Below are 24,042 nucleotides of genomic sequence, written 5' to 3' on the forward strand. Positions count from 1 at the left end.
CAGTCCAAAGATCAGGGCTTGATCCATCACCGTTATTTATCTCACTGCCCCAAGCTTGTTTCCTTCCCAGTGTAAGAATTGGCTTTTGTAGTCTGGTCTGCCCTGTTCCCATGATGCACTGGGCCAGGGACAGGCTAATTTGCATACAGCCAGGTTCTGAAACTGGATGGTGCAATGAGCTAAAAAACGGTGTTGGATCTAGCCCTGATCTCTTGACTGGGTGAGAGTACTCTGCTTAATTCAGAGACTCTGTCCATCACCACCCCTTGTTGTAAATTATTTTGTCCACCCTAAGCGTGGAAGGGTATACTCAGATGTGAGTCCCTTGCTCATTGCACCATCAGGATTCAAGCAAGCCGGGCCGAAGACGGCTGAAATGCCAGAAACCGGTCCCCGGAAGCTTGTTTCCTTCCCAGTGTAAGAATTGGCTTTTGTAGTCTGGTCTGCCCTGTTCCCATGATGCACTGGGCCAGGGACAGGCTAATTTGCATACAGCCAGGTTCTGAAACTGGATGGTGCAATGAGCTAAAAAACGGTGTTGGATCTAGCCCTGATCTCTTGACTGGGTGAGAGTACTCTGCTTAATTCAGAGACTCTGTCCATCACCACCCCTTGTTGTAAATTATTTTGTCCACCCTAAGCGTGGAAGGGTATACTCAGATGTGAGTCCCTTGCTCATTGCACCATCAGGATTCAAGCAAGCCGGGCCGAAGACGGCTGAAATGCCAGAAACCGGTCCCCGGAAGCTTGTTTCCTTCCCAGTGTAAGAATTGGCTTTTGTAGTCTGGTCTGCCCTGTTCCCATGATGCACTGGGCCAGGGACAGGCTAATTTGCATACAGCCAGGTTCTGAAACTGGATGGTGCAATGAGCTAAAAAACGGTGTTGGATCTAGCCCTGATCTCTTGACTGGGTGAGAGTACTCTGCTTAATTCAGAGACTCTGTCCATCACCACCCCTTGTTGTAAATTATTTTGTCCACCCTAAGCGTGGAAGGGTATACTCAGATGTGAGTCCCTTGCTCATTGCACCATCAGGATTCAAGCAAGCCGGGCCGAAGACGGCTGAAATGCCAGAAACCGGTCCCCGGAAGCTTGTTTCCTTCCCAGTGTAAGAATTGGCTTTTGTAGTCTGGTCTGCCCTGTTCCCATGATGCACTGGGCCAGGGACAGGCTAATTTGCATACAGCCAGGTTCTGAAACTGGATGGTGCAATGAGCTAAAAAACGGTGTTGGATCTAGCCCTGATCTCTTGACTGGGTGAGAGTACTCTGCTTAATTCAGAGACTCTGTCCATCACCACCCCTTGTTGTAAATTATTTTGTCCACCCTAAGCGTGGAAGGGTATACTCAGATGTGAGTCCCTTGCTCATTGCACCATCAGGTTTCAAGCAAGCCGGGCCGAAGACGGCTGAAATGCCAGAAACCGGTCCCCGGAAGCTTGTTTCCTTCCCAGTGTAAGAATTGGCTTTTGTGGTCTGGTCTGCCCTGTTCCCATGATGCACTGGGCCAGGGACAGGCTAATTTGCATACAGCCAGGTTCTGAAACTGGATGGTGCAATGAGCTAAAAAACGGTGTTGGATCTAGCCCTGATCTCTTGACTGGGTGAGAGTACTTTGCTTAATTCAGAGACTCTGTCCATCACCACCCCTTGTTGTAAATTATTTTGTCCACCCTAAGCGTGGAAGGGTATACTCAGATGTGAGTCCCTTGCTCATTGCACCATCAGGATTCAAGCAAGCCGGGCCGAAGACGGCTGAAATGCCAGAAACCGGTCCCCGGAAGCTTGTTTCCTTCCCAGTGTAAGAATTGGCTTTTGTAGTCTGGTCTGCCCTGTTCCCATGATGCACTGGGCCAGGGACAGGCTAATTTGCATACAGCCAGGTTCTGAAACTGGATGGTGCAATGAGCTAAAAAACGGTGTTGGATCTAGCCCTGATCTCTTGACTGGGTGAGAGTACTCTGCTTAATTCAGAGACTCTGTCCATCACCACCCCTTGTTGTAAATTATTTTGTCCACCCTAAGCGTGGAAGGGTATACTCAGATGTGAGTCCCTTGCTCATTGCACCATCAGGATTCAAGCAAGCCGGGCCGAAGACGGCTGAAATGCCAGAAACCGGTCCCCGGAAGCTTGTTTCCTTCCCAGTGTAAGAATTGGCTTTTGTAGTCTGGTCTGCCCTGTTCCCATGATGCACTGGGCCAGGGACAGGCTAATTTGCATACAGCCAGGTTCTGAAACTGGATGGTGCAATGAGCTAAAAAACGGTGTTGGATCTAGCCCTGATCTCTTGACTGGGTGAGAGTACTCTGCTTAATTCAGAGACTCTGTCCATCACCACCCCTTGTTGTAAATTATTTTGTCCACCCTAAGCGTGGAAGGGTATACTCAGATGTGAGTCCCTTGCTCATTGCACCATCAGGATTCAAGCAAGCCGGGCCGAAGACGGCTGAAATGCCAGAAACCGGTCCCCGGAAGCTTGTTTCCTTCCCAGTGTAAGAATTGGCTTTTGTAGTCTGGTCTGCCCTGTTCCCATGATGCACTGGGCCAGGGACAGGCTAATTTGCATACAGCCAGGTTCTGAAACTGGATGGTGCAATGAGCTAAAAAACGGTGTTGGATCTAGCCCTGATCTCTTGACTGGGTGAGAGTACTCTGCTTAATTCAGAGACTCTGTCTATCACCACCCCTTGTTGTAAATTATTTTGTCCACCCTAAGCGTGGAAGGGTATACTCAGATGTGAGTCCCTTGCTCATTGCACCATCAGGATTCAAGCAAGCCGGGCCGAAGACGGCTGAAATGCCAGAAACCGGTCCCCGGAAGCTTGTTTCCTTCCCAGTGTAAGAATTGGCTTTTGTAGTCTGGTCTGCCCTGTTCCCATGATGCACTGGGCCAGGGACAGGCTAATTTGCATACAGCCAGGTTCTGAAACTGGATGGTGCAATGAGCTAAAAAACGGTGTTGGATCTAGCCCTGATCTCTTGACTGGGTGAGAGTACTCTGCTTAATTCAGAGACTCTGTCCATCACCACCCCTTGTTGTAAATTATTTTGTCCACCCTAAGCGTGGAAGGGTATACTCAGATGTGAGTCCCTTGCTCATTGCACCATCAGGATTCAAGCAAGCCGGGCCGAAGACGGCTGAAATGCCAGAAACCGGTCCCCGGAAGCTTGTTTCCTTCCCAGTGTAAGAATTGGCTTTTGTAGTCTGGTCTGCCCTGTTCCCATGATGCACTGGGCCAGGGACAGGCTAATTTGCATACAGCCAGGTTCTGAAACTGGATGGTGCAATGAGCTAAAAAACGGTGTTGGATCTAGCCCTGATCTCTTGACTGGGTGAGAGTACTCTGCTTAATTCAGAGACTCTGTCCATCACCACCCCTTGTTGTAAATTATTTTGTCCACCCTAAGCGTGGAAGGGTATACTCAGATGTGAGTCCCTTGCTCATTGCACCATCAGGATTCAAGCAAGCCGGGCCGAAGACGGCTGAAATGCCAGAAACCGGTCCCCGGAAGCTTGTTTCCTTCCCAGTGTAAGAATTGGCTTTTGTAGTCTGGTCTGCCCTGTTCCCATGATGCACTGGGCCAGGGACAGGCTAATTTGCATACAGCCAGGTTCTGAAACTGGATGGTGCAATGAGCTAAAAAACGGTGTTGGATCTAGCCCTGATCTCTTGACTGGGTGAGAGTACTCTGCTTAATTCAGAGACTCTGTCCATCACCACCCCTTGTTGTAAATTATTTTGTCCACCCTAAGCGTGGAAGGGTATACTCAGATGTGAGTCCCTTGCTCATTGCACCATCAGGATTCAAGCAAGCCGGGCCGAAGACGGCTGAAATGCCAGAAACCGGTCCCCGGAAGCTTGTTTCCTTCCCAGTGTAAGAATTGGCTTTTGTAGTCTGGTCTGCTCTGTTCCCATGATGCACTGGGCCAGGGACAGGCTAATTTGCATACAGCCAGGTTCTGAAACTGGATGGTGCAATGAGCTAAAAAACGGTGTTGGATCTAGCCCTGATCTCTTGACTGGGTGAGAGTACTCTGCTTAATTCAGAGACTCTGTCCATCACCACCCCTTGTTGTAAACTTTTAGAAGTTGGCATATTTGTGTAATTTGTGCCTGGCGTGTGATTGGCTGATGAGCCTGGCCCAGGAGTGCCTGAGCCTGCTTGTGGATTGACTGTCTGGTTTGAGTGTGACAGGGGCTGCAGAGCCCCCAGGAGGTTGTCTGAGTCAGCCCGTGGATGAAAGGCAGCATCTGCTGCCAGGGAAGTGGGAGGAGATTAGCACCTGATAGTGAAGGGCTGTACCTGCCTGCCACAATGCTGGCTCCACCCAATCGCTGGACGACTGTCACCTCTGTCCCTGATACTGAAGGGACTTCCCTCTAAACCAGTGTAGCTGGTTCTCACACTGCCTACACAAAGACTTCAAAGACTTTTCTGTGTATAAGAAGGGGCTGTGTCCCCTTCCAAAATGTTCTTGTTTCTAACTTGAATCTGCCAGGGGCGTGCTGCTGCTGGGGCTCAGGGGAATCCCTGAGCCCTGCCCAGCCCCTGGACTCCTGATGGACTTGTCCTGAACCCCTGAAGGACTATGTGGAGGACTGTGGGGGCACTAGTGCCTGAGAGGTGCTTTACTTGGACTTTTGCTGGACTGGTGACCTTTGGTGGCCTATAGCGCTGGGAGCGCTTTATTTTCCCCGTCTAGTGCTTGAGGGCGCTTTTTCTGGACCTTCAGCGCTGGGGAGCGTTGTGAATTGCCTGCAGCGCTTAAGTGCGCTTTATTTGCCTTATTCCGCTTTTCTCTGCCGCTGCTCGGGGCCTACAATCATCAGAGCTCCAGGCCGGGGATCGACAAAAGAGACCGAAGCATCTGCGCTCCCATTGGCGGAGAGCGACGAGCCCCCTCAGTGACGCTGCGCTGGGATTGGCCCCAGCCCCGCCGCATCATCGGCAGAGCCGTGCAGCGATTGCCTGAGGCGTCAGCGTCATTGGAGGCTCGTCCCGGGAGCCGCCCTGCCATTGGCTGGCTCCCGGGTGTCTGCTGAGGCCGCCATGAGGGAGTCCGACCGAGGAGTGGTGATGGCCGCTGCGGGGCTGGACACATGCAAAATAGGGCAGCAGGCCTTCACCATCTATACTCCCATGAACCTGAGCAACCCTGCTTCAATTTATGAAAGAGCTAGACACACTTCTTTAAAGATCCCTACATATGATGAAGTAGTAGTCCCTCTGGAGTCTCAGAATCCAGTTTCCCCTCAAATCACTTACAGCCTGATTCATGTACATGCCGTTTTGCGTGTCCCTAATAGCGAATCATAGCGATTCGCTATTGAGGACACGCAAAACGGCATTCATGTAGGAATTGCTACTTAAATAGCGATTCCTACATGTTCTTTATTTGCGAGTAGCAATTTGCTACTCGCAAATACTCCCCATTCATTCCTATGGGCCAAGAGGCCCATAGGAATGAATGGGGATTTGCGAGTAGCAATTTGCTACTCGCAACTGAGATAGCGATTTTAAGGGTGCCAGGGGTGTCCAAAGGACGCCCTGTAGCACCCCTAAAATGCACTTTTGGACAGGTGTTGCGCACACACATGTCCAAAGGACATGTGTGTGTGCTACATGCAACTTTGAAAAATGCTTTTAAAAGCATTTTTCTGAGTTTTTGCTATTTACCGACAGGTCTGACCTGTCGGTAAATAGCGGCCCCAAAAGTTCAAAATCGCTATTTCTTGATGTTTCATGAATAGCATTTGAGGAATCTCTATTAGAGATTCCTTAAATGCTATTCCTCGCATATTTGCGACTTCTTAAATAGCGATTTTTGCATTTGGTATCATGAATACCAAATGCAAAAATCGCACTCGCAAAGGGCCAGATTCTCAGAATCTGGCCCTTTGCGAGTGCAATTTACCTACATGAATCAGGCTGTTAGAAGGTATGCTGTGTTATCCCGTGAGGCACGCGGCTGCCTTTCGGATTGCTTTGTGTTACCCAAATATGACGTAGACGTTTGTCACGCCGCCAGCCCCTGCCAGCAGACAACCCAGTGTAGCCCTCTTCCATTCTACCTCAGCTATTCCCTTCCAAGCTGTTACTCCTTAGTAAGTGTGGAAGCAAATATGAGGCCGACATGGCCCTGGATCTTTAATGCCCTGCCCACGTGGATATGGGATTGAAGCAGGTTCTGGGGGATGGTTTATGTTAGTATTGACTCACCTGAACATTGAAAAGATGCCGATGGCCGCTGTCAGCGCTGCGAGTGATATTGCATAACCGATTGTGTATAGGGCCTTCACGGTGACAAAAAAGTAGATTTCCTGTAACAGCAAAACAACGGTCAGTGAGTGACTGTCGGACAGTCCTGGAGGACAGGAATAATGCATTTGTGTTACAGGACCTGACGCATGGTCTGTGTTTGTGCATCAAGTATGTATTACGTGTAGCATAAATGCACGACCTCTGAACGTAAGACCTCCAAATACATGTGAGATTCCTGCCTTATTCCGTGCCTGCTGATAGAATGCTTTTGTCTTTAGCATTGCCGCTTTGCTTGGCTGAGCGGGAATTTTCCATTCTTCTGCTGAATGCTGCCAAGTAAAACGTCTCAACAAGCTGACCTTTTAATTGGCTAAGATATATATTTTTTTGCTTTCAAAATCACTCAACTGAAAGTATGTGTGGCAGGGTGTTGTTGCAGACCTGGGGTTCTTGATTGAGCATTTTCTTACCGGCTTCATAGATGTACATTGAAGTGAACTATATGTACATTCTATCTAATTAGGAAGGAAGAATGTATAGATCGGTTTCTTTGTAGCATGCTGCCCATCGGGACACTAAACACAACCCCCTGGTCTACAGTTATGCAGGGCTTTATGCATACCTCTAAACTATAATATGATAGTGTACAGCAAGATAGGGAGTTTTCTAGACAACTGTTAGAGATGTTAAGGATAGGTAATAGATAATGTTGATAGTCTATATTATATTCATAATAGTTACCACCACCGACATAGAATATAAGGATGATAGCGCATATTCTTACGATTCAAATAACACATTAAATAATGATAAAATACCTAGGGTTGAGTGTATACTGATTTCGGGGACCAGGCAGGAATTGCTTATATATCCTGCATGAGTTGATCGATTCTTTGACAATTCTGTGAGATTCTACATCCCCCCTCGCACCGGAAAGTGCAAATCAGAAGATGGGATGGGATATACCTGAGAGAGAGAATGTCTTTTAAGACAATGGAACTCTACTGGGTGGGACTCTCAAAAAAATGGGGTTACATCTATACCAAACTGGGTCCTCACATCTGAGACCGTCTCTAAAGACCTACAGCCTGATTCATGTACATGCCGTTTTGCGTGTCCCTAATAGCGAATCATAGCGATTCGCTATTGAGGACACGCAAAACGGCATTCATGTAGGAATTGCTACTTAAATAGCGATTCCTACATGTTCTTTATTTGCGAGTAGCAATTTGCTACTCGCAAATACTCCCCATTCATTCCTATGGGCCAAGAGGCCCATAGGAATGAATGGGGATTTGCGAGTAGCAATTTGCTACTCGCAACTGAGATAGCGATTTTAAGGGTGCCAGGGGTGTCCAAAGGACGCCCTGTAGCACCCCTAAAATGCACTTTTGGACAGGTGTTGCGCACACACATGTCCAAAGGACATGTGTGTGTGCTACATGCAACTTTGAAAAATGCTTTTAAAAGCATTTTTCTGAGTTTTTGCTATTTACCGACAGGTCTGACCTGTCGGTAAATAGCGGCCCCAAAAGTTCAAAATCGCTATTTCTTGATGTTTCATGAATAGCATTTGAGGAATCTCTATTAGAGATTCCTTAAATGCTATTCCTCGCATATTTGCGACTTCTTAAATAGCGATTTTTGCATTTGGTATCATGAATACCAAATGCAAAAATCGCACTCGCAAAGGGCCAGATTCTCAGAATCTGGCCCTTTGCGAGTGCAATTTACCTACATGAATCAGGCTGTTACAGCCTGATTCATGTACATGCCGTTTTGCGTGTCCCTAATAGCGAATCATAGCGATTCGCTATTGAGGACACGCAAAACGGCATTCATGTAGGAATTGCTACTTAAATAGCGATTCCTACATGTTCTTTATTTGCGAGTAGCAATTTGCTACTCGCAAATACTCCCCATTCATTCCTATGGGCCAAGAGGCCCATAGGAATGAATGGGGATTTGCGAGTAGCAATTTGCTACTCGCAACTAAGATAGCGATTTTAAGGGTGCCAGGGGTGTCCAAAGGACGCCCTGTAGCACCCCTAAAATGCACTTTTGGACAGGTGTTGCGCACACACATGTCCAAAGGACATGTGTGTGTGCTACATGCAACTTTGAAAAATGCTTTTAAAAGCATTTTTCTGAGTTTTTGCTATTTACCGACAGGTCTGACCTGTCGGTAAATAGCGGCCCCAAAAGTCCAAAATCGCTATTTTGTTTTGTGTCATGAATAGCATTTGAGGAATCTCTATTAGAGATTCCTTAAATGCCATTCCACGCAAATATGCGAATTCTAACATAGCGATTTTTGCATTTGGTATCATGAATACCAAATGCAAAAATTGCACTCGCAAAGGGCCAGATTCTGAGAATCTGGCCCTTTGCGAGTGCAATTTACCTACATGAATCAGGCTGATAGAATCTAAAAATATCAGTAAATGGCTGAAGTCTCAAGGCAAAGGATCTAACACAATTGAGGTTTATTCCTTAAAAGGAAAAAGCAATACAACAAAGAGAAGCAAGTGAGATATGATCTAAAATAGAGTAAAGTCTTGGATCGTGGCCACGCTTACTGTTTGCAGGAACACACAGATAATCGTTGTCATTCAATAATCCCAGCCAATATATAATCAGATCATCGATTGAGTATTGTCCTTTTTATTACCATTGTTTGTTGAAGGAGGGAAAGGGCATCTTGACTCACCAGGGGCTTTGCCTCTCGTGAACCATAGCCCCCTTAAACATTCAACAATAGTAACAAATACAATATTGCACTCTGCATGTTTCCTTATATACTAATTAATTAATTTAATCTATACTAGCATTACATTTCAAACGTTCTACATTGTACAAAATCGTCAGTTTTATGATCCCTCAGGAAAATAGAACCTTATAACTTTCCCGTGGTACACCTGATGATATACTGACTCATGTTTTGGGTCATGAATCCAGAATGACTAGTCTGGTCCCATTCATGCTGATATTATTTATTTATTTTTCAATGTGACATACCCTATATTTCTGGTACTTACAGAAACGTATAAACTTATTATTTAAAACATATCCTTCGAAATAATGCCAAATAAATGCCATTTATGAACCCTTCTAATTTCTTTTGTCACAGTCCTTCCTATAATAGGGGTACAACATTGTAATCCAATCTTTTTAAAGTGACATATATTGTGTACTGTGCAAAATTTGCTCTCAGGTAAACTTCTTCCTGCTAAACTAAAATAATTACAAATTTGCACTCAAATTTACCACCATAATTTGTTTCTGTAAAAATATTAAATAGGATAATTCTCCATGTACGAATGGGTTTACGCCTATTTTCTGCTACAAAACTTAGGGCCAGGTGCACTATTTACTGGTCCCTAATTTAGCCACTTTGCTGCTGCTGAGGAAATACATTTTTTTGATGGAATCAGTCCGTAGAGTTTTCAATGCTGCCTCTCCTGAAAACCAGTCCGCTGGGACTGCAACGCTGCCATACTTGAAAACCAGTCCGTGGGGACTGCAACGCTGCCACTCTTGAAAACCAGTCCGTGGGGACTGCAACGCCGTACCTGCCAGGACTACATCTCCCAGCATCCCCGTGTGGCGCTGTAGTGTAGTTCCTATATTCCCAATAGCCTCTGCGCATTGGAATAACATTAACAATAGTTTAGACAGATTGAGGAGCTTCGCGCGCAACCGGGATGGTCGCGTGAGCACAGGGCTCCCGGACCTTCGCCACCTCCGTCACCTATCCTGATTATTATCCTGGTCATGACGACGAATCATTGAAGATGAAGCTTTCCTGGCCTGCTCCACGGTTCTGCCCCAGGCTCGAATTGAAGATCCGCCCGGGCGGTAATCGAACAACAGCGGCTTCCCTGTTCCTACTTTTGCCTCTGGACTTGGCTTTCGGTTTCGCTTTTGGCCCGGACCCTCCTGTACAGCGGACGACCCCGCCGCCCACAGATTGCCTCCCTTCGCCGTCCCACTTCGGGGCCGTGACTGTATATCACTGCTCGGTGTGTGACGTGGAACACACTGTACTTCGGTTGTGCATCTGTTGGGGCATTGACGTAGCCATTTTTACCAGATCTCGGGGTCCCCTCGGGGGCGCAACTTCCAAAATGTCCGGCAAGCCCGAAGTTGAAAAGCGAAAGACCAAGTCTGTTCACCGTGGGGGCTCCATACAATCTAATGTTATGGATCGATATACCCATCCTAAGGGGTCCCCAGGTGGAGCGGGCAAGCCTTTGGCGGACAAGGGAGATGACCCTGTGGCGGACGAAGACCCGACTCTGCACGATATTATGGGCGCCATTGCGAGTATGCAGACTTCAATCAGTGTGCAGTATGAGGCTCTGGCGCACAAACTGGACAGAGTGGCGATCGATGTCAACTTGATCAGGGCGGATTTAGCTAAAACGAACGAAAGAGTTAAATCCCTAGACTTGAAGACTTCTAGCCTCACGACGGATGTCTCCGATCTACAAACGGAGGTCCGCAATCTACGGTCCTCTAATGACTCTTTCTCCCGTCGTTTGGAGGATTTTGAAAGTCGCTCCAGGCGGAACAACGTCCGTATTGTGGGTGTCCCTGAGAATTCAGACAACTTAAATGTCGACCTCATCGTGGAGGACCTCATCGTCGATCATCTCGCACCCAAGGGCCTGAGTAAATTCTTTGCGGTGGAGCGGGCTCACAGAGTGCCGGGTGGCAAACCTAAGCTGGGTGCCACTCCGCGGCCCATAATCGCCAGAATATTTCATTTCCGTGATCGGGACGCTATCCTGCAGGCATCGCGCCTGGGGGGCCCCACGAAGTTTGAGAATACGATGGTGAGTTTCTACCCTGACTTCACTCAGCTGGTGCAGAGGCAGAGGATGGGGTTCCACGGAGTAAAGAGACGACTGAGAGACAGGGACATGAAGTACGCAATGCTATTTCCAGCTCGGCTGCGTGTGGAACATGGAGATCGGACTTTTTTCTTTGATCACCCTGAGGCTGCAAGTAACTGGCTCGACACACTCCCCAGGCAGCAGGAACACCCTGAACATTCCGGTGGAGCTGAGGGTGGATTGATGGGCCAGGAATAGTTATGTGACTTGGTTCGCTGGACTACATATGGATCTTTTGACATGGATTGCAGATCCTTTAACTTGCTTCAACTGAGGTGGTTCTCAAGGGGTGGCGGAGGGAGTGAGTCTCTTCCTCCTCTGGGGTTTCTTATCGTAGATTAGTTATTTGCTAGGGCGACAGGCACACTGCAAGTTGGGGGGGCCTTTGAGTCTACCGCAGGGGTGCAGGGTGGGGGGTTTTGTTTCTAGGGTAGGTTGGGGGGAGGAGGGGGGGAAGTTGTTATTGTTTGGTTCACTTCAAGGCACTGTATTGATGGACTCTTGGATTCGGCTGCTGCGACCAATGTGGGGTGGATGTGGGGTGGATGCTGCGACTTTTTTCGGGATGGGGGTAGAGGGCTCAAAATGCTGTGTTGGAATGTTAACGGGTTGGGGGACAAGATAAAACGTGATCACCCTGAGGCTGCAAGTAACTGGCTCGACACACTCCCCAGGCAGCAGGAACACCCTGAACATTCCGGTGGAGCTGAGGGTGGACTGATGGGCCAGGAATAGTTATGTGACTTGGTTCGCTGGACTACATATGGATCTTTTGACATGGATTGCAGATCCTTTAACTTGCTTCAACTGAGGTGGTTCTCAAGGGGTGGCGGAGGGAGTGAGTCTCTTCCTCCTCTGGGGTTTCTTATCGTAGATTAGTTATTTGCTAGGTCAACAGGCACACTGCAAGTTGGGGGGGCCTTCGAGTCTACCGCAGGGGTGCAGGGTGGGGGGTTTTGTTTCTAGGGTAGGTTGGGGGGAGGAGGGGGGAAAGTTGTTTTTGTTTGGTTCACTTCAAGGCACTGTATTGATGGACTCTTGAATTCGGCTGCTGCGACCAATGTGGGGTGGATGTGGGGTGGATGCTGCGACTTTGTTCGGGATGGGGGGTAGAGGGCTCAAAATGCTGTGTTGGAATGTTAACGGGTTGGGGGACAAGATAAAACGTGGTGTGGTGTTACAACTCTTGAGACGTCTTTCCCCGGATGTCGTCCTGTTGCAAGAAACACATCTGATAGGCAACACATGCCGAGCCATGAATCGAAGGGGTTACCACCTCCTGGCACACTCCGGCTTCACCACTGGCTCCAGGGGGCTGGGTATCCTGGTCAGGGTCTCCATCCCCCTTGAGGTCGATACTGTTATTCTCGACGACAGGGGGCAATACGCCGCCATTACTGGGCCATGGGAGGGGAAGGTCATCACTTTGCTCTCCGTTTATGTCCCACCTGGCCTTCAGACCACGACCTTTGCTGACTTGGGGAGGGTGATACTGGGGCTCTCAGAGTGCGTCCTTGTGGTGGGCGGTGACTTTAACTCTGTGGTGTCTGGAACTGTTGATGGCTACCCACCTAGGGATCTTGGGAGGTCCCAGTCCTGGCTGGGTGGCTTCCTCGATACTCTGGGACTGATAGATTGCTGGAGGCTACTGCATCCTGGACAGTTACAATACCCCTTTCACTCTGGTGCACACGGCAGTCTCTCCAGGCTTGACTATATCCTGATGCCCGCAACACAGGCTTCACTTGTCAAGGAGATTAGGCACCTGGCTAGGGGTATTTCAGATCACTCCCCCGTATGGCTCGCAATGGAAACAAGACGGTGATCTGTGGCCACGCCTTATCGTTAATCAATAACGCCAAGAAACGTAAGTGCGAGGCAGTGGTCCGGCTTGAAACTGAGATTTCAGATATGGAAAGCTGGAATCTGATGTCACCCAGGACGGGTTACACCTTCTCAGCCTCAAACAAACTGACTATAGAGCGATGGTCACTGATGCCGCCAAGGTGATGAGTAGAGAGCAGCAAGGCCGTTTGTATGATGTGGGTGATAAGGCTGGAAAGTTGATTGCTTGGTTGGACAAGAAGGAGAGGGCTAGTCGTGTGGTTCCTTCGATTGAGAGAGCGGATGGAGTGAGAGTGACTGACCCGGTTGAGATTGTGGAGTGTTTTTCTGAGTATTTCCAAACTGTGTACTCCCCAGTGTCTGACAGACCGGAACAGGATTCGCATCTGCTTCTAAGAGACATTGCTTTGCCCTGTTTGTCGGATCTGGATAGGGACCTGATGGACGCGATACTCTCTGTTGAGGAGGTTGCGTCCGCGGTCCGCTCAGTGAGATCGGGAAAGACCACGGGTCCGAATGGACTTCCCATTGAACTTTATAAATTGCGCCCAGATAAAATAGCACCGCACCTTCGCTCAATGTTCTTAGAGTCGTTAGCTGCAGGTACCCTCCCGTTCGATCAAAGACTTGCTTCTATTGTCGTGATTCACAAGGAAGGGAAGCCGCCGGATCGCTGTGTGTCGTACAGGCCCATCTCGCTCTTAAACGCCGAACCTAAGATCCTCGCAAAAGTGCTCGCGAACCGTTTAATCACTGTTGTCTTCGACCTGATCCATCCGGATCAGTCCGGATTTATTCCGCACCGGAACACGGCACTTAACCTTCGTCGTTTACACGGCGTCCTTGCGAGAGCGTCCACGTTGCGTGAATCGGCCATTTTTGCTTCTTTGGACGCCACAATGGCGTTTGATACGCTGGAATGGCCATACCTCTGGGCTGCCCTCGCCAAGTTTGATTTTGGGCCTGTTTTCATCAGTTGGGTGAAACTATTATACTAGGACCCCTTGGCTCAGGTGGTTGTTAATGGTCGTGTTTCTGGCTCATTTTCTCTCGGCAGGGGTACTCGGCAGGGGTGCCCGTTATCTCCGCTTCTTTTTGCCCTGGCTTTGGAACCCTTGGCGGCTTGGCTGCGGTGGGAACCATCAATGAAGGGTATATGCTGGACCCCCGATTTTGAGGACCGAGTGTCACTTTACGCTGACGACATCCTGTTATACCTCACGTCACCTCGGAAGTCGTTAATAGCGCTTTTCAATGTATTGACTTCCTTCGGTAAAAATTCTGGCCTTGTAATCAATTGGTCCAAGTCCTGCGTGTACGTTCTCTCGGGAGACTCCTCTCTTGCCGCGTGGGTGCCCAATACAGGTGGTACGCGCGGGTTTCAAATACTTGGGGGTGTTTATCACCTTAGATCCTGTGGTTCGTTATGAACGTAACTTGTTGCCCCCGCTTCAGCGCTTGCGGTCGATGTCGAGGCTTAGCGTAGACTTCCGTTATCCCGGCTCTCTTCAAGATGATGTCACTGCCCTGATTTTTATATGCCCTACAGAATACTTGCGATACCATCCCGTCCAGCTACTTCCGGGAGATTGAAAACTTGCAGAGACAACTGATATGGGGTGGGCGGTCCCGTATAGCCCTTGCCAAATTAACGCTCCCTTGGTATGATGGTGGAATCGCTCTCCCGGATATTAAGCGCTACTACTGGGCCTCCCAACTGGGGGCGATTAATCACGGCACGTACGATCCCTCGTCGAACCCTGTGTTCGCAATGGACAGATGGTTGCTGCCTGGTGGTGACTACAACAGGGCGCTATACACGAAATCCGCAGGGAGGATGCTCACTGGCCCTACCAGGATAGCAGTGCAAGTATGGCATCGTGCGAATGATGCCATGGGATGGAAGGACCGACTCACACGCGCTACTCCCCTTTATGCCTCTGAGAGACTGGGCTCCCTATGGAAGACAAAAGGATTTGATAAGTGGGACGTGATTGGTATATGCAGGGTGAATGATGTCTGGACTAAGGATAGGGTCAAAACCTTCGAGGAATTGAGACTAGAATATGACCTGAGTGACAAGGAGTTTTTTCGATAGGCTCAGATCCGACACGCGCTGGTGGCGGTTTTCCCTCCGGGTACTACTGTTCCAGAGGCGTCGCCGCTTGAGGATCGGGTGCTGGATGGGCATGTTCCTGACAGCACGATTTCGCTTATATATAAAAAGTTGATAAACGATAGGACCGACCATATGCAACGACTCAGGGAAGCCTGGACTGGCGATGGTTTGGAGTTAGATGACGAAGACTGGCAGTCGGCCGTATCTTCGCCAAAAGAGGTTGCAATTCCGGCCCGTCTCCGGTTTGTGCAGCTTAAGATTCTCCACAGGATCTATGTTACCGGTCCACGCTTTGTCAGCATGGGTTATGCTTTGGATGGGATGTGCAGGCGTGATTGTGGCCTTCCGGGCACCTTCCTTCACATACTCTGGGAGTGCCCGGTGGTTGTTAGTTTCTGGAATCGAGTGCATGCAGTAATGGAAGAGGTCATGGGTGTTGCGTTGTTGCCTGAAGCTAGACGATGCTTGTTGAATGTTTGGGAGCCGAATGATTATGATTCGGCACAGACTCAGTGGGTGACCCTTGGCAATATGATTGCTAAGAGGGATATTGCCCAGTTATGGGGCTCTCAGAGGCCACCCACAGTTCTGGCATGGAAGGAGAATATGGACTAGTGCATGTTCAGGGAGAAGACGGTGTATGTAGCACGTGGCAGGCCTCGCAAGTGGGGTAAGGTTTTGGGTCAATGGAACTCCTATCGTGGAGACATATGTACACCCCCCTTCACAAATTTGGCGGCAGAGCCTCCCTCCCCGTGACCCAACATTCCCGCTAATCTGTTGCTTGGTCTGACTCCGGTTTTGCTACATCCCTCAATCCTCCCATCTTGCACTGTCAATGATTGTATTATGATATTATGCTTTCCTCCCCGCAGGACGCTTTGCCATTCAATTGATTGTACTGCCTTGATTATTTAATTTTTTTTGTTCTTGTTGTTAAAAGTTTTAATGAAAAGACATATAAAAAAAAAAAAGAAAAGAATCTAGAGATTACCGCTGTACAGTGAAAGTGTTTTTTTCAATTAATACAATATAATTACTTAACAATAGTTTAGACGTAGGACTTAGGTCGACTAGGTCTCTATTGAATATGTTAGACTTAATTGTGAATGCCAGCTAGCTCAGAGGTCACTAGAAACATTCTCGAATTCACAAGAAGGGATTAGTTTCTGACAACCGCATAAACATGAGAAATTTGCTCCCCCAAGAATAAGGAGTATATCTCCAGAGTCGCGGAAACAATGATGGCTATTTCACTCAGTCAATCGTGCATGCTTAGTTTCACCAAAAGTGCAGAGAAATAGAGAGACGGACGTTTTCAATAAAAGTGGTTATTTATTGAGCAGTCTTCTTTCTCATGCAAGAGAAGTGAATTGCCACAATTGCAATACTTGTCATAAAGTAAAGTGCGTACAGTAAAAGGAGTATTATAAAATAATACTGTAAAAGCATTTATATGGTTTCTAAGCCATAAGATACTTAAAATAGATAAAATACATACAATGATAAAATAATGACTAAACATACTCGACTGGTGCTTCTAAGATACGCCTAACCCGGTGTACCTAACCTAAGCCTAGTACAGGGAAGGAGTAAATGAGTTGTAGTTTGAGTTAAGATAGTTTCTTCCAAGAATCTGAATCAAGAATTCTCTAAGGGTCTAAGCATCTCCGTACCTTGGTTATAGAATGAAGCAGGTCTTGTATCTCTCTCTCAGGACTTGATCTCCCAGCAACCCGCAAGGGTGACGGGGAAACACTGGAGCTGGATTTCTCGGCAGGAGAAAAGACAGCATCTCTCTCAGTGCGTCAATGGGAGGGTCGGCTTCCTTTGGCACTCGCTACTGCAGGGCGTCGGGCAAGTAGATAGCCGATCTGCTCTGAACCATCATGTGTTTTGCTAGGGCAGATGCTGGTATATTTATACCTGCAAGGTGCCGAGTTTGACGTAAGGTTGGACATAAGACGTCACTAAGAACTCGCAGTTCTTTCAGGACACCAGGAGTTCTAGGACAAATCAATACAGAAGCAGGGAGAATTCCCGGGCTGCTGGAGCCTTGGTATGTTTAAGAACGCGTTGTGCTTTCTAGGAGTCTATGGGAGTAGCCTTGCCGTATTTGGACTGCATTGGCTATGACTTAATATAGGTATGATTCTTATGCCTTTATGAGGATATGATTTGATATAACCACATGAGGCCATAAATCGAGAATATTTAAATAGGGTCCTCGTTTCGTCTACAACAGCGCCTAACTCACACGTCACAGGAGGCGCTTCAAAAATGTCCGAGGGATCCCCGCCCGTTGGAGCCCGTCGAAGCCCGGAGGAGGCTGGGCTGGGCCCCCCCTCTAATAAGTGGTTCTACATCATACCATCTTTATAAGAACTTTCAGGTACAGATCTTAATTATACCTTCTTGCGTTATTGATTCGTGAGAAGCGAGATTGATATTCAACGTTTTGGTGGAGTGACTTTTTTATGCATAAAAATTAGTAATTCTGCAATGACAAATAGAAAGGGGGTCAAGGGGACTTTGGATGCATTTATAACGAGGGCAGAATCCATCCTTACTATGCCACGAGATAGAATTAACAGACAGGCGGTTGTCTTTAGAACCTTCATCGCTCCCAAGGCGAACTTCATTAGGATTACATAATCCGGCAGGTATTTCCTAAAATTCAACTCAATCCTGCTCATCACCTTATAACTTGGGGACAACGCCAGTGGTTTTGGAACTGCTGGCCCTTGTACATGACGAGCCGCCAGCACTACAAATGGATACCTCAAATGGGCCAAACATAGCATCTAGAACTCGGACTTCCAATTATTCTAGTGGGGGCATAAAGGCTAAGCCGAAGGCTAAGGCATTCGTGAACCGTAAGAAGGGTACAGGTCCGTCAAAACAAAAACTTCAAAAAGAGCCCCAGTGCCACTTACAGACCAATATAGCGGTAAAGAGTTGCTCTGTAGGTACACAGACCATGGACGTTTCACTGTCTATACAATCCTGTCCCAAGGAGGATGGCATAGCCATTAGTGCCACTGACATGACTGTACTGGGCACCTCCCTTGGCTGGATCCGGGAATCTTTAGTAAAAAATGTTGCCTTATTGGACGGCCGTTTAAAGCTTCTGGAAGATACATTGACTGATTTGTCTGGGCGCATGAAGTTGCATATTACTACTGTGAACTCTTCGGTGCCCAGTGAAGGGCAGAACCCTGGCAATGCCTTACACCACCAACCTCTATCATCGGCCTCGGCCACATTTGAGAAATTATTGGCAACAACTTTAGCAATCGAGGATCTGTTGAGTAAAATACAGGGTGTAGGCATACATCATATACCATCCAGTCGTTTAGGTTGCTTAGCTAGTACATAAAATGGTGGAAATATAGCCTACCACCATATGGCGGACATCTCACGATCAGCCGCACAATCTGGGAGGGGTGTCGGTCTTATGAGTCATCTTAATTTAGATTATAATAAAGTTACATCCAATACAGCACCCGTTAGTAATCAAAGATTTCTCAACCCGGAGACCACATATAGGGAAAGGAACAGGGTAAATGAAGAAGGCCTGACCTTGAATTTACCTCCAGAAGCCACACCGTATACAGTAATATTGGCAAATGTAACACAATCCACATCCAAATCAATTGAATCCTGGGAGACTTTACGTAATAAGTCTCTTGGTTGGCTTGGGTCTAAAATTGGTCTGGCTGATGCCCTATTTAGGGAATTTAAAATGGCAAGGCGAGTGGGATGGGTGGGGAAACGTGACACGAGGCTCCAGGGTGATTGCATAGTTCTTACCTTTAGATCACCTAGCGTAACACAAGAAATTTTGCGCCAGCAGGGCTCCCGTTACGTGACCAATTATGGTATAAATGTACTCCCATTGGGTTACTTTTATCCTCCTACTAACTATCTCTGGTGTGCAGGACTGGAGATTCAGCCCCCAGCCCACTTCATGAATAATATGCACCACACTCAATTTAATATACCCTTGACTAATAGAATTGAGGCCCTTTCTTCTTTGGAAGATAACGATTGACTTAGTAACAGTATTAGCAACAAAGCATTATGCTAATCAATAGGAACATCGTCGCAACATACAGCTTTACTTGCAAATATTGAACAACCTGATATTAAGGCAAGAAATGCCTTTAATAATTGTAATAATTGTAAAACCCAGAGTAAAATAACCCAATCGAAGGTCAGCATTTCTTATAGTGAAACACTAAACAGCTCTGGTGGCGCCAATGTAGCTCTGGCCCCCTTTGAATGAACATCACAATCTGGTCCTAGACTGAAAGAAATAGAGATCCTGTTCTGGAATGTGGCAGGCCCCAAAGGTAAACTGTCTAACCCTGCCTGGCTGGAGTTCATCTATAATTTTGACATATATGTATTCAAGAAACTTGGTCTGATAACATTTTACATATTAATGGCTTTAAGACATTTTCCAGCCCAGCAGTGCCATCAAGTAAGGGAAGGAATAAGGGCGGCCTTTGCATTTATGTGTCCTATAGGTTAAATGTTCGTAAGATAGATCTCATTAAGTCTAAAACCTATTATCAGGTGTTAAAAATCAACTTAGACAATAAGTATTATTTAGTCTTTTCAAATTTTTATGACAATATAACAATTGCGGATACCCGACAAATCCTAATGCATTTGCAGAGAGATTTGGACAAGATCCAAAAAGGTTCTGGTAAAGACTATTGTACAATTTGGAGTGGGGATTTTAATTGTGGACCCTGCCCACACACCGTGGGAGATGTTTGTGGTGTAGATCCTGATGATGCAAATGATTCGTCCCATTTTCTGCATACTACTCCTGGAGATTTATTTAATTTGTTAAAATATTCTATGGACCTGGGATTTGAAAACAGTTTCAAACAGATATGCGGACAGAATACAAAATTTTAAAGTAGATCCGGTTGTTTTTAGCGATCATTATCCAATCAGTGTCCTTTTAAAACTCCCAGCCAAAGTATTAACAAGTAAGACATCGGCAACGCACCCGGCGGGAGATATTGCTATCGATAGACGAAATGGTTACATAGTCAAATGGGTGGGGGTAAATCAACTTGAACTTTGTAAGCACCATTTGACTGTTTACAAAGATGATTTTACAGCCTGTCACGATGAAAATACAAACAAAACAGATATCCTTAGCTCCTTTGAGAGTATAACTCAGTCTATACAAAACGGACTACGGTCAAAAAGCAAGAAAGGGGCTGATACGAGACGTGGTTGGTTTGATTTCAAATGCTCTCAAACCCATACAGCTTTGATTACCGCCTTACATAAGCCCATAAAAGATTGAGTAGATATAAAAAGGGCAAGACTAGCCTATAAGACGTCTCTTAAGGAACGGAAGGCGATCATAAAGTCTGAACTTTGGCAAGATCTAAAACGAGTATCAGCCTTGAAAGATACGAAAGCTTTCTGGAAGGCAGTAAATGCACCTTTCGTCACCCCAGGTAACCTGCCTAGTATCTAAATAGCAATAGGGGAGGATAAATGGGTGTCCCATTTTTTTGCCCTTTATAATAATCCAGTGGACCCCCAAAATGAGGTGGCCATATGTTTAAATCCCCCAAACCGTCTTCCTATTGAAATGGACTTTGACGTCCAGGATGTGATCTAGGCCATTAATGCAAGTAAGGGGGGTAAAGCCGCGGGCCCCGACAGCATACCAGTGGCCTTATTTAAATCAGATCCATTGCTATGGGGACCCCTGCTAGCCCTGGTTTTAAAAGCTTGTTTCTCCCTAGGATTTAAAGCCACTTGGATGGAATCGATACTTGTCCCTATTGACAAGAAGGGTAATCGGGACGATCCGTCCTGTTACAGACCAATATCATATTAGACTCTTTTGCAAAGGTGGCTGGGCGCGTCGTTTTAAACCGCCTCCTGTTATGGGCAGACGAAAACTGTATAATTTCTGAATTACAGTATAGTTTCCGCTAAGGTGTGGGAACCATTGAATAATGTCTGAATCTGAACTTACTGGTAGAAAAGTATTTTAAAGCTAAAAAGTGGAATTTTTATGTTTTGTTGATTTGAGTTCTGCCTTTGACCCTGTTAACCATCAGAAGCTATGGAGCATTTTAGATATCATGGGGGTTGGTCCACCCATTCTTAATTTTTTAAAACAGTCTTATTTAGATGCTAGGGCCCAGGTGTGCTATGGAAGGGGTGGGGAACTCAGTAAGACCCCACCGGTAAAAAAGGGGGTGAGGTAGGGGTGCGTGTTTGCGCCCTTGTTGTTCACTCTTTATATTAATAGCCTGGGAGCAAAATTAGGCAATGATTGTCAAGATTTGCCATGCATACATGGACGACCAATAGGAGTTTTATTATATGCTGACGATGCCATCCTATTGGCTCGTACCTCCATTGGCCTACAAAATGTAATTAACAGCTTTTCGGCCTGTATGTTAGATCTTGATCTTCGAGTCAATATAACCAAAACATTTACAATGAAATGTTGTAAGCCCAGATTCAAGTGCCAAGAATTTGTCATTGAAAACAGGAAACTCAAACTCACTGCTCATTTTTCTTACTTGGGCATTGTAGTTGAAAAAAGGGGTCTATGGGCTAAAGCTATTGAATCCTGGAAATTATTATTTTGTAAAGCCGCTGGTGCTATATTCAACTTTGCAAGGAAACTGGGGAGGTGCCCTGTTGTAGACTTAATAACAATCTATAAAGTTAAATGCATTCCTGTTGCTATTGGCATCTGGGGCTTGCCAATGCCTAGTGCCTGCAAACAGTTGAAAACAGGTTCCTGAGATATCGTTTAGCTGTACCCAGTAGCACAGCTGCATTTGTTTGCCACGCTGAGTTGGGGTTGCCTTATCTTCTAGACTTGATTAAATTACAGCCCATCTTGCTGTGGCATAAAGTTTGGACTGGTATCTCTACTGGTTTGAACAGGGACCTGATTAATGATTGTTTGTCCCTTGACGGGGTTGACCGTATTTCCTGGTTGACTTATGTCAAAAAATTCTTAGAGAGTTTAGGACATGCGGAATACTTCTCTAATCCTGAGAGTTTGAACAATGTTACTAGAAATAATGTAAAATCATTATGTCTGGACTATTTGGAGTCCATTAACCTATCCAGTAACATTGTAAAACCGTCAGTGAGTACACACCAACTAGATTTGACTCAACCAGGGATACAACCATACTTACTGAACACTGCAGGAGCCTATGATAGATTATTATTGACCCACCTATGTCTTGGCATTTTTCACACCAGGGTTACCTTCCCAAAAATCAATGACTGGTCCCGCACCTTATGTTTATGCCCGTGTAAAAATATCTCTGTTCGGTCCACAATCCATGTTATGTTTTTTTGCAAGTTTTATTCTATGCCCAGGAAAAAATGGATATTACCAATTTTAATGAGTTATGGCCTGAGACAATGGCGCCCCGTTTTTCTAATGCTGCAATATCTGAATGACAGATCCATGACTGATCACATTGTTAAATACTTGAAAGGGGTGGTTAGACAACGGATGTCAATTGATGGTCCTATTTTTTTCTAAAACATCGCTTGAATTTTTATTTTGTATATACAACTGAAATCTATGTTTTTATTCTTTATTATGTTTTGTGCTTTTATGGTTTAACACTTTTTAAATCAAATAAAGCGTATTCTGACTCTGACTCTACTGGACACCAAATACTGGGTGCACCTTTTGACCAGTAATTTTGGTTCCTAATTATAATTTTCCAAATTGACCTATGTACAAATAGGTTGATTAAGAAAATTCAGATTTGGAGGGGGTTGCAATTCCCCCTACCCGATTAATATTCATAAGGTAGTTGCGACTCGCTTCGATCGGAGGCCATCACAGTGGTGGTGGCCTGCTGGGGTTTGCAGACCACCATCTATGAGACTGCCTTTCAATAAAGTAAACCTTTCTTTTTAAATGTAGTCCTTTTTCCTTAAAGGAAACTGGACTATAAATGAAAAACAAAGTTTACTTTGTTTAAAAATTTGAGAATTGGCAGCTACTTTCTTACAAACTTTTTTTATTATTCACAAAGGTGACACCTTCCATTTTGCAAATGGATTGCAGCCCTACTTTGGGGGTTGGTAACTTTTCAATGATTGATGACCACTCTTTTGGTACCAAACATTTACTACACATTATTAGAAAATGTCTACTTTTACATGGTGACTGAATGTTATTGCTAATGTTTAAATTTGGCAACTAGGACACTGCTATCCTGTGCCCAGTGTACATGCTTTGACCCCTAAAACAGGTGACATATATAACTTTTCTATAAAACCATAGTATATGGTGCGGACATACACCCATATGATGAAAAGTTAAATGTCAGCGATAGACTGCAGTACCTATTGTGCTATCTACTAGAGTGAGAAAGAAATACATAGTTTCAGCCCCACCTTTGTACCCTGACTGCTGCAGTGTGAAACCTGCAGTTCGAACTAAAACTCTTTTAACAGGTAAAAATCTCCTTTTTATATTTTAGCAAGTCACCCCAGCATACGTGTTGCAGCCCACAATATGGGGTGCATGGTTTTTGGGTGCAGGATATGTAGATAATAAATGTTACCCTGTTCATCTAACAATACAGCCCTAAAATCTATTTGAATGTGGCAGGCCTAGTTGACTTATGTAGAAAATCCAATTACCAATTAAACTTTTCATATTGAATCTCAGTTATTGGCCCAGCTAGAAAAATATAAAAAACACTATTTCACTGAAATAATTAGCATTTGCATCAGCCAACTCCCCTTCTGTGCTCAGCCTAGGAAGAGATGTGAGATTTCTCCAAAAAGCACACAATAGCCTGAACTGAATGGGCAGTGATGATGCCTCCAAGCTCAAAGGACTATTCAGCATGGGGAATGTTGGCATCCTGTTG

General features: G+C 46.0%; 1 protein-coding gene across 1 annotated transcript in view; it reads right to left on the bottom strand.

Annotated features, from left to right (window-relative positions):
• The window catches only part of LOC144752791 (vasoactive intestinal polypeptide receptor-like), a gene marked incomplete at its 5' end in the record, with an annotated part of 603,698 nt that overhangs the window by 434,813 nt on the left and 144,843 nt on the right, over window positions 1–24,042 (bottom strand). The window contains one exon of the mRNA XM_078640644.1: window positions 6,224–6,324. Coding sequence (XP_078496770.1) covers window positions 6,224–6,324 — 101 coding nt within the window. The remainder of the gene's footprint in view (window positions 1–6,223; window positions 6,325–24,042) is intronic.

This window comes from Lissotriton helveticus, chromosome 5_1 (assembly GCF_964261635.1).
Source record: "Lissotriton helveticus chromosome 5_1, aLisHel1.1, whole genome shotgun sequence".
Classification (NCBI taxonomy): Eukaryota; Metazoa; Chordata; class Amphibia; order Caudata; family Salamandridae; genus Lissotriton; species Lissotriton helveticus.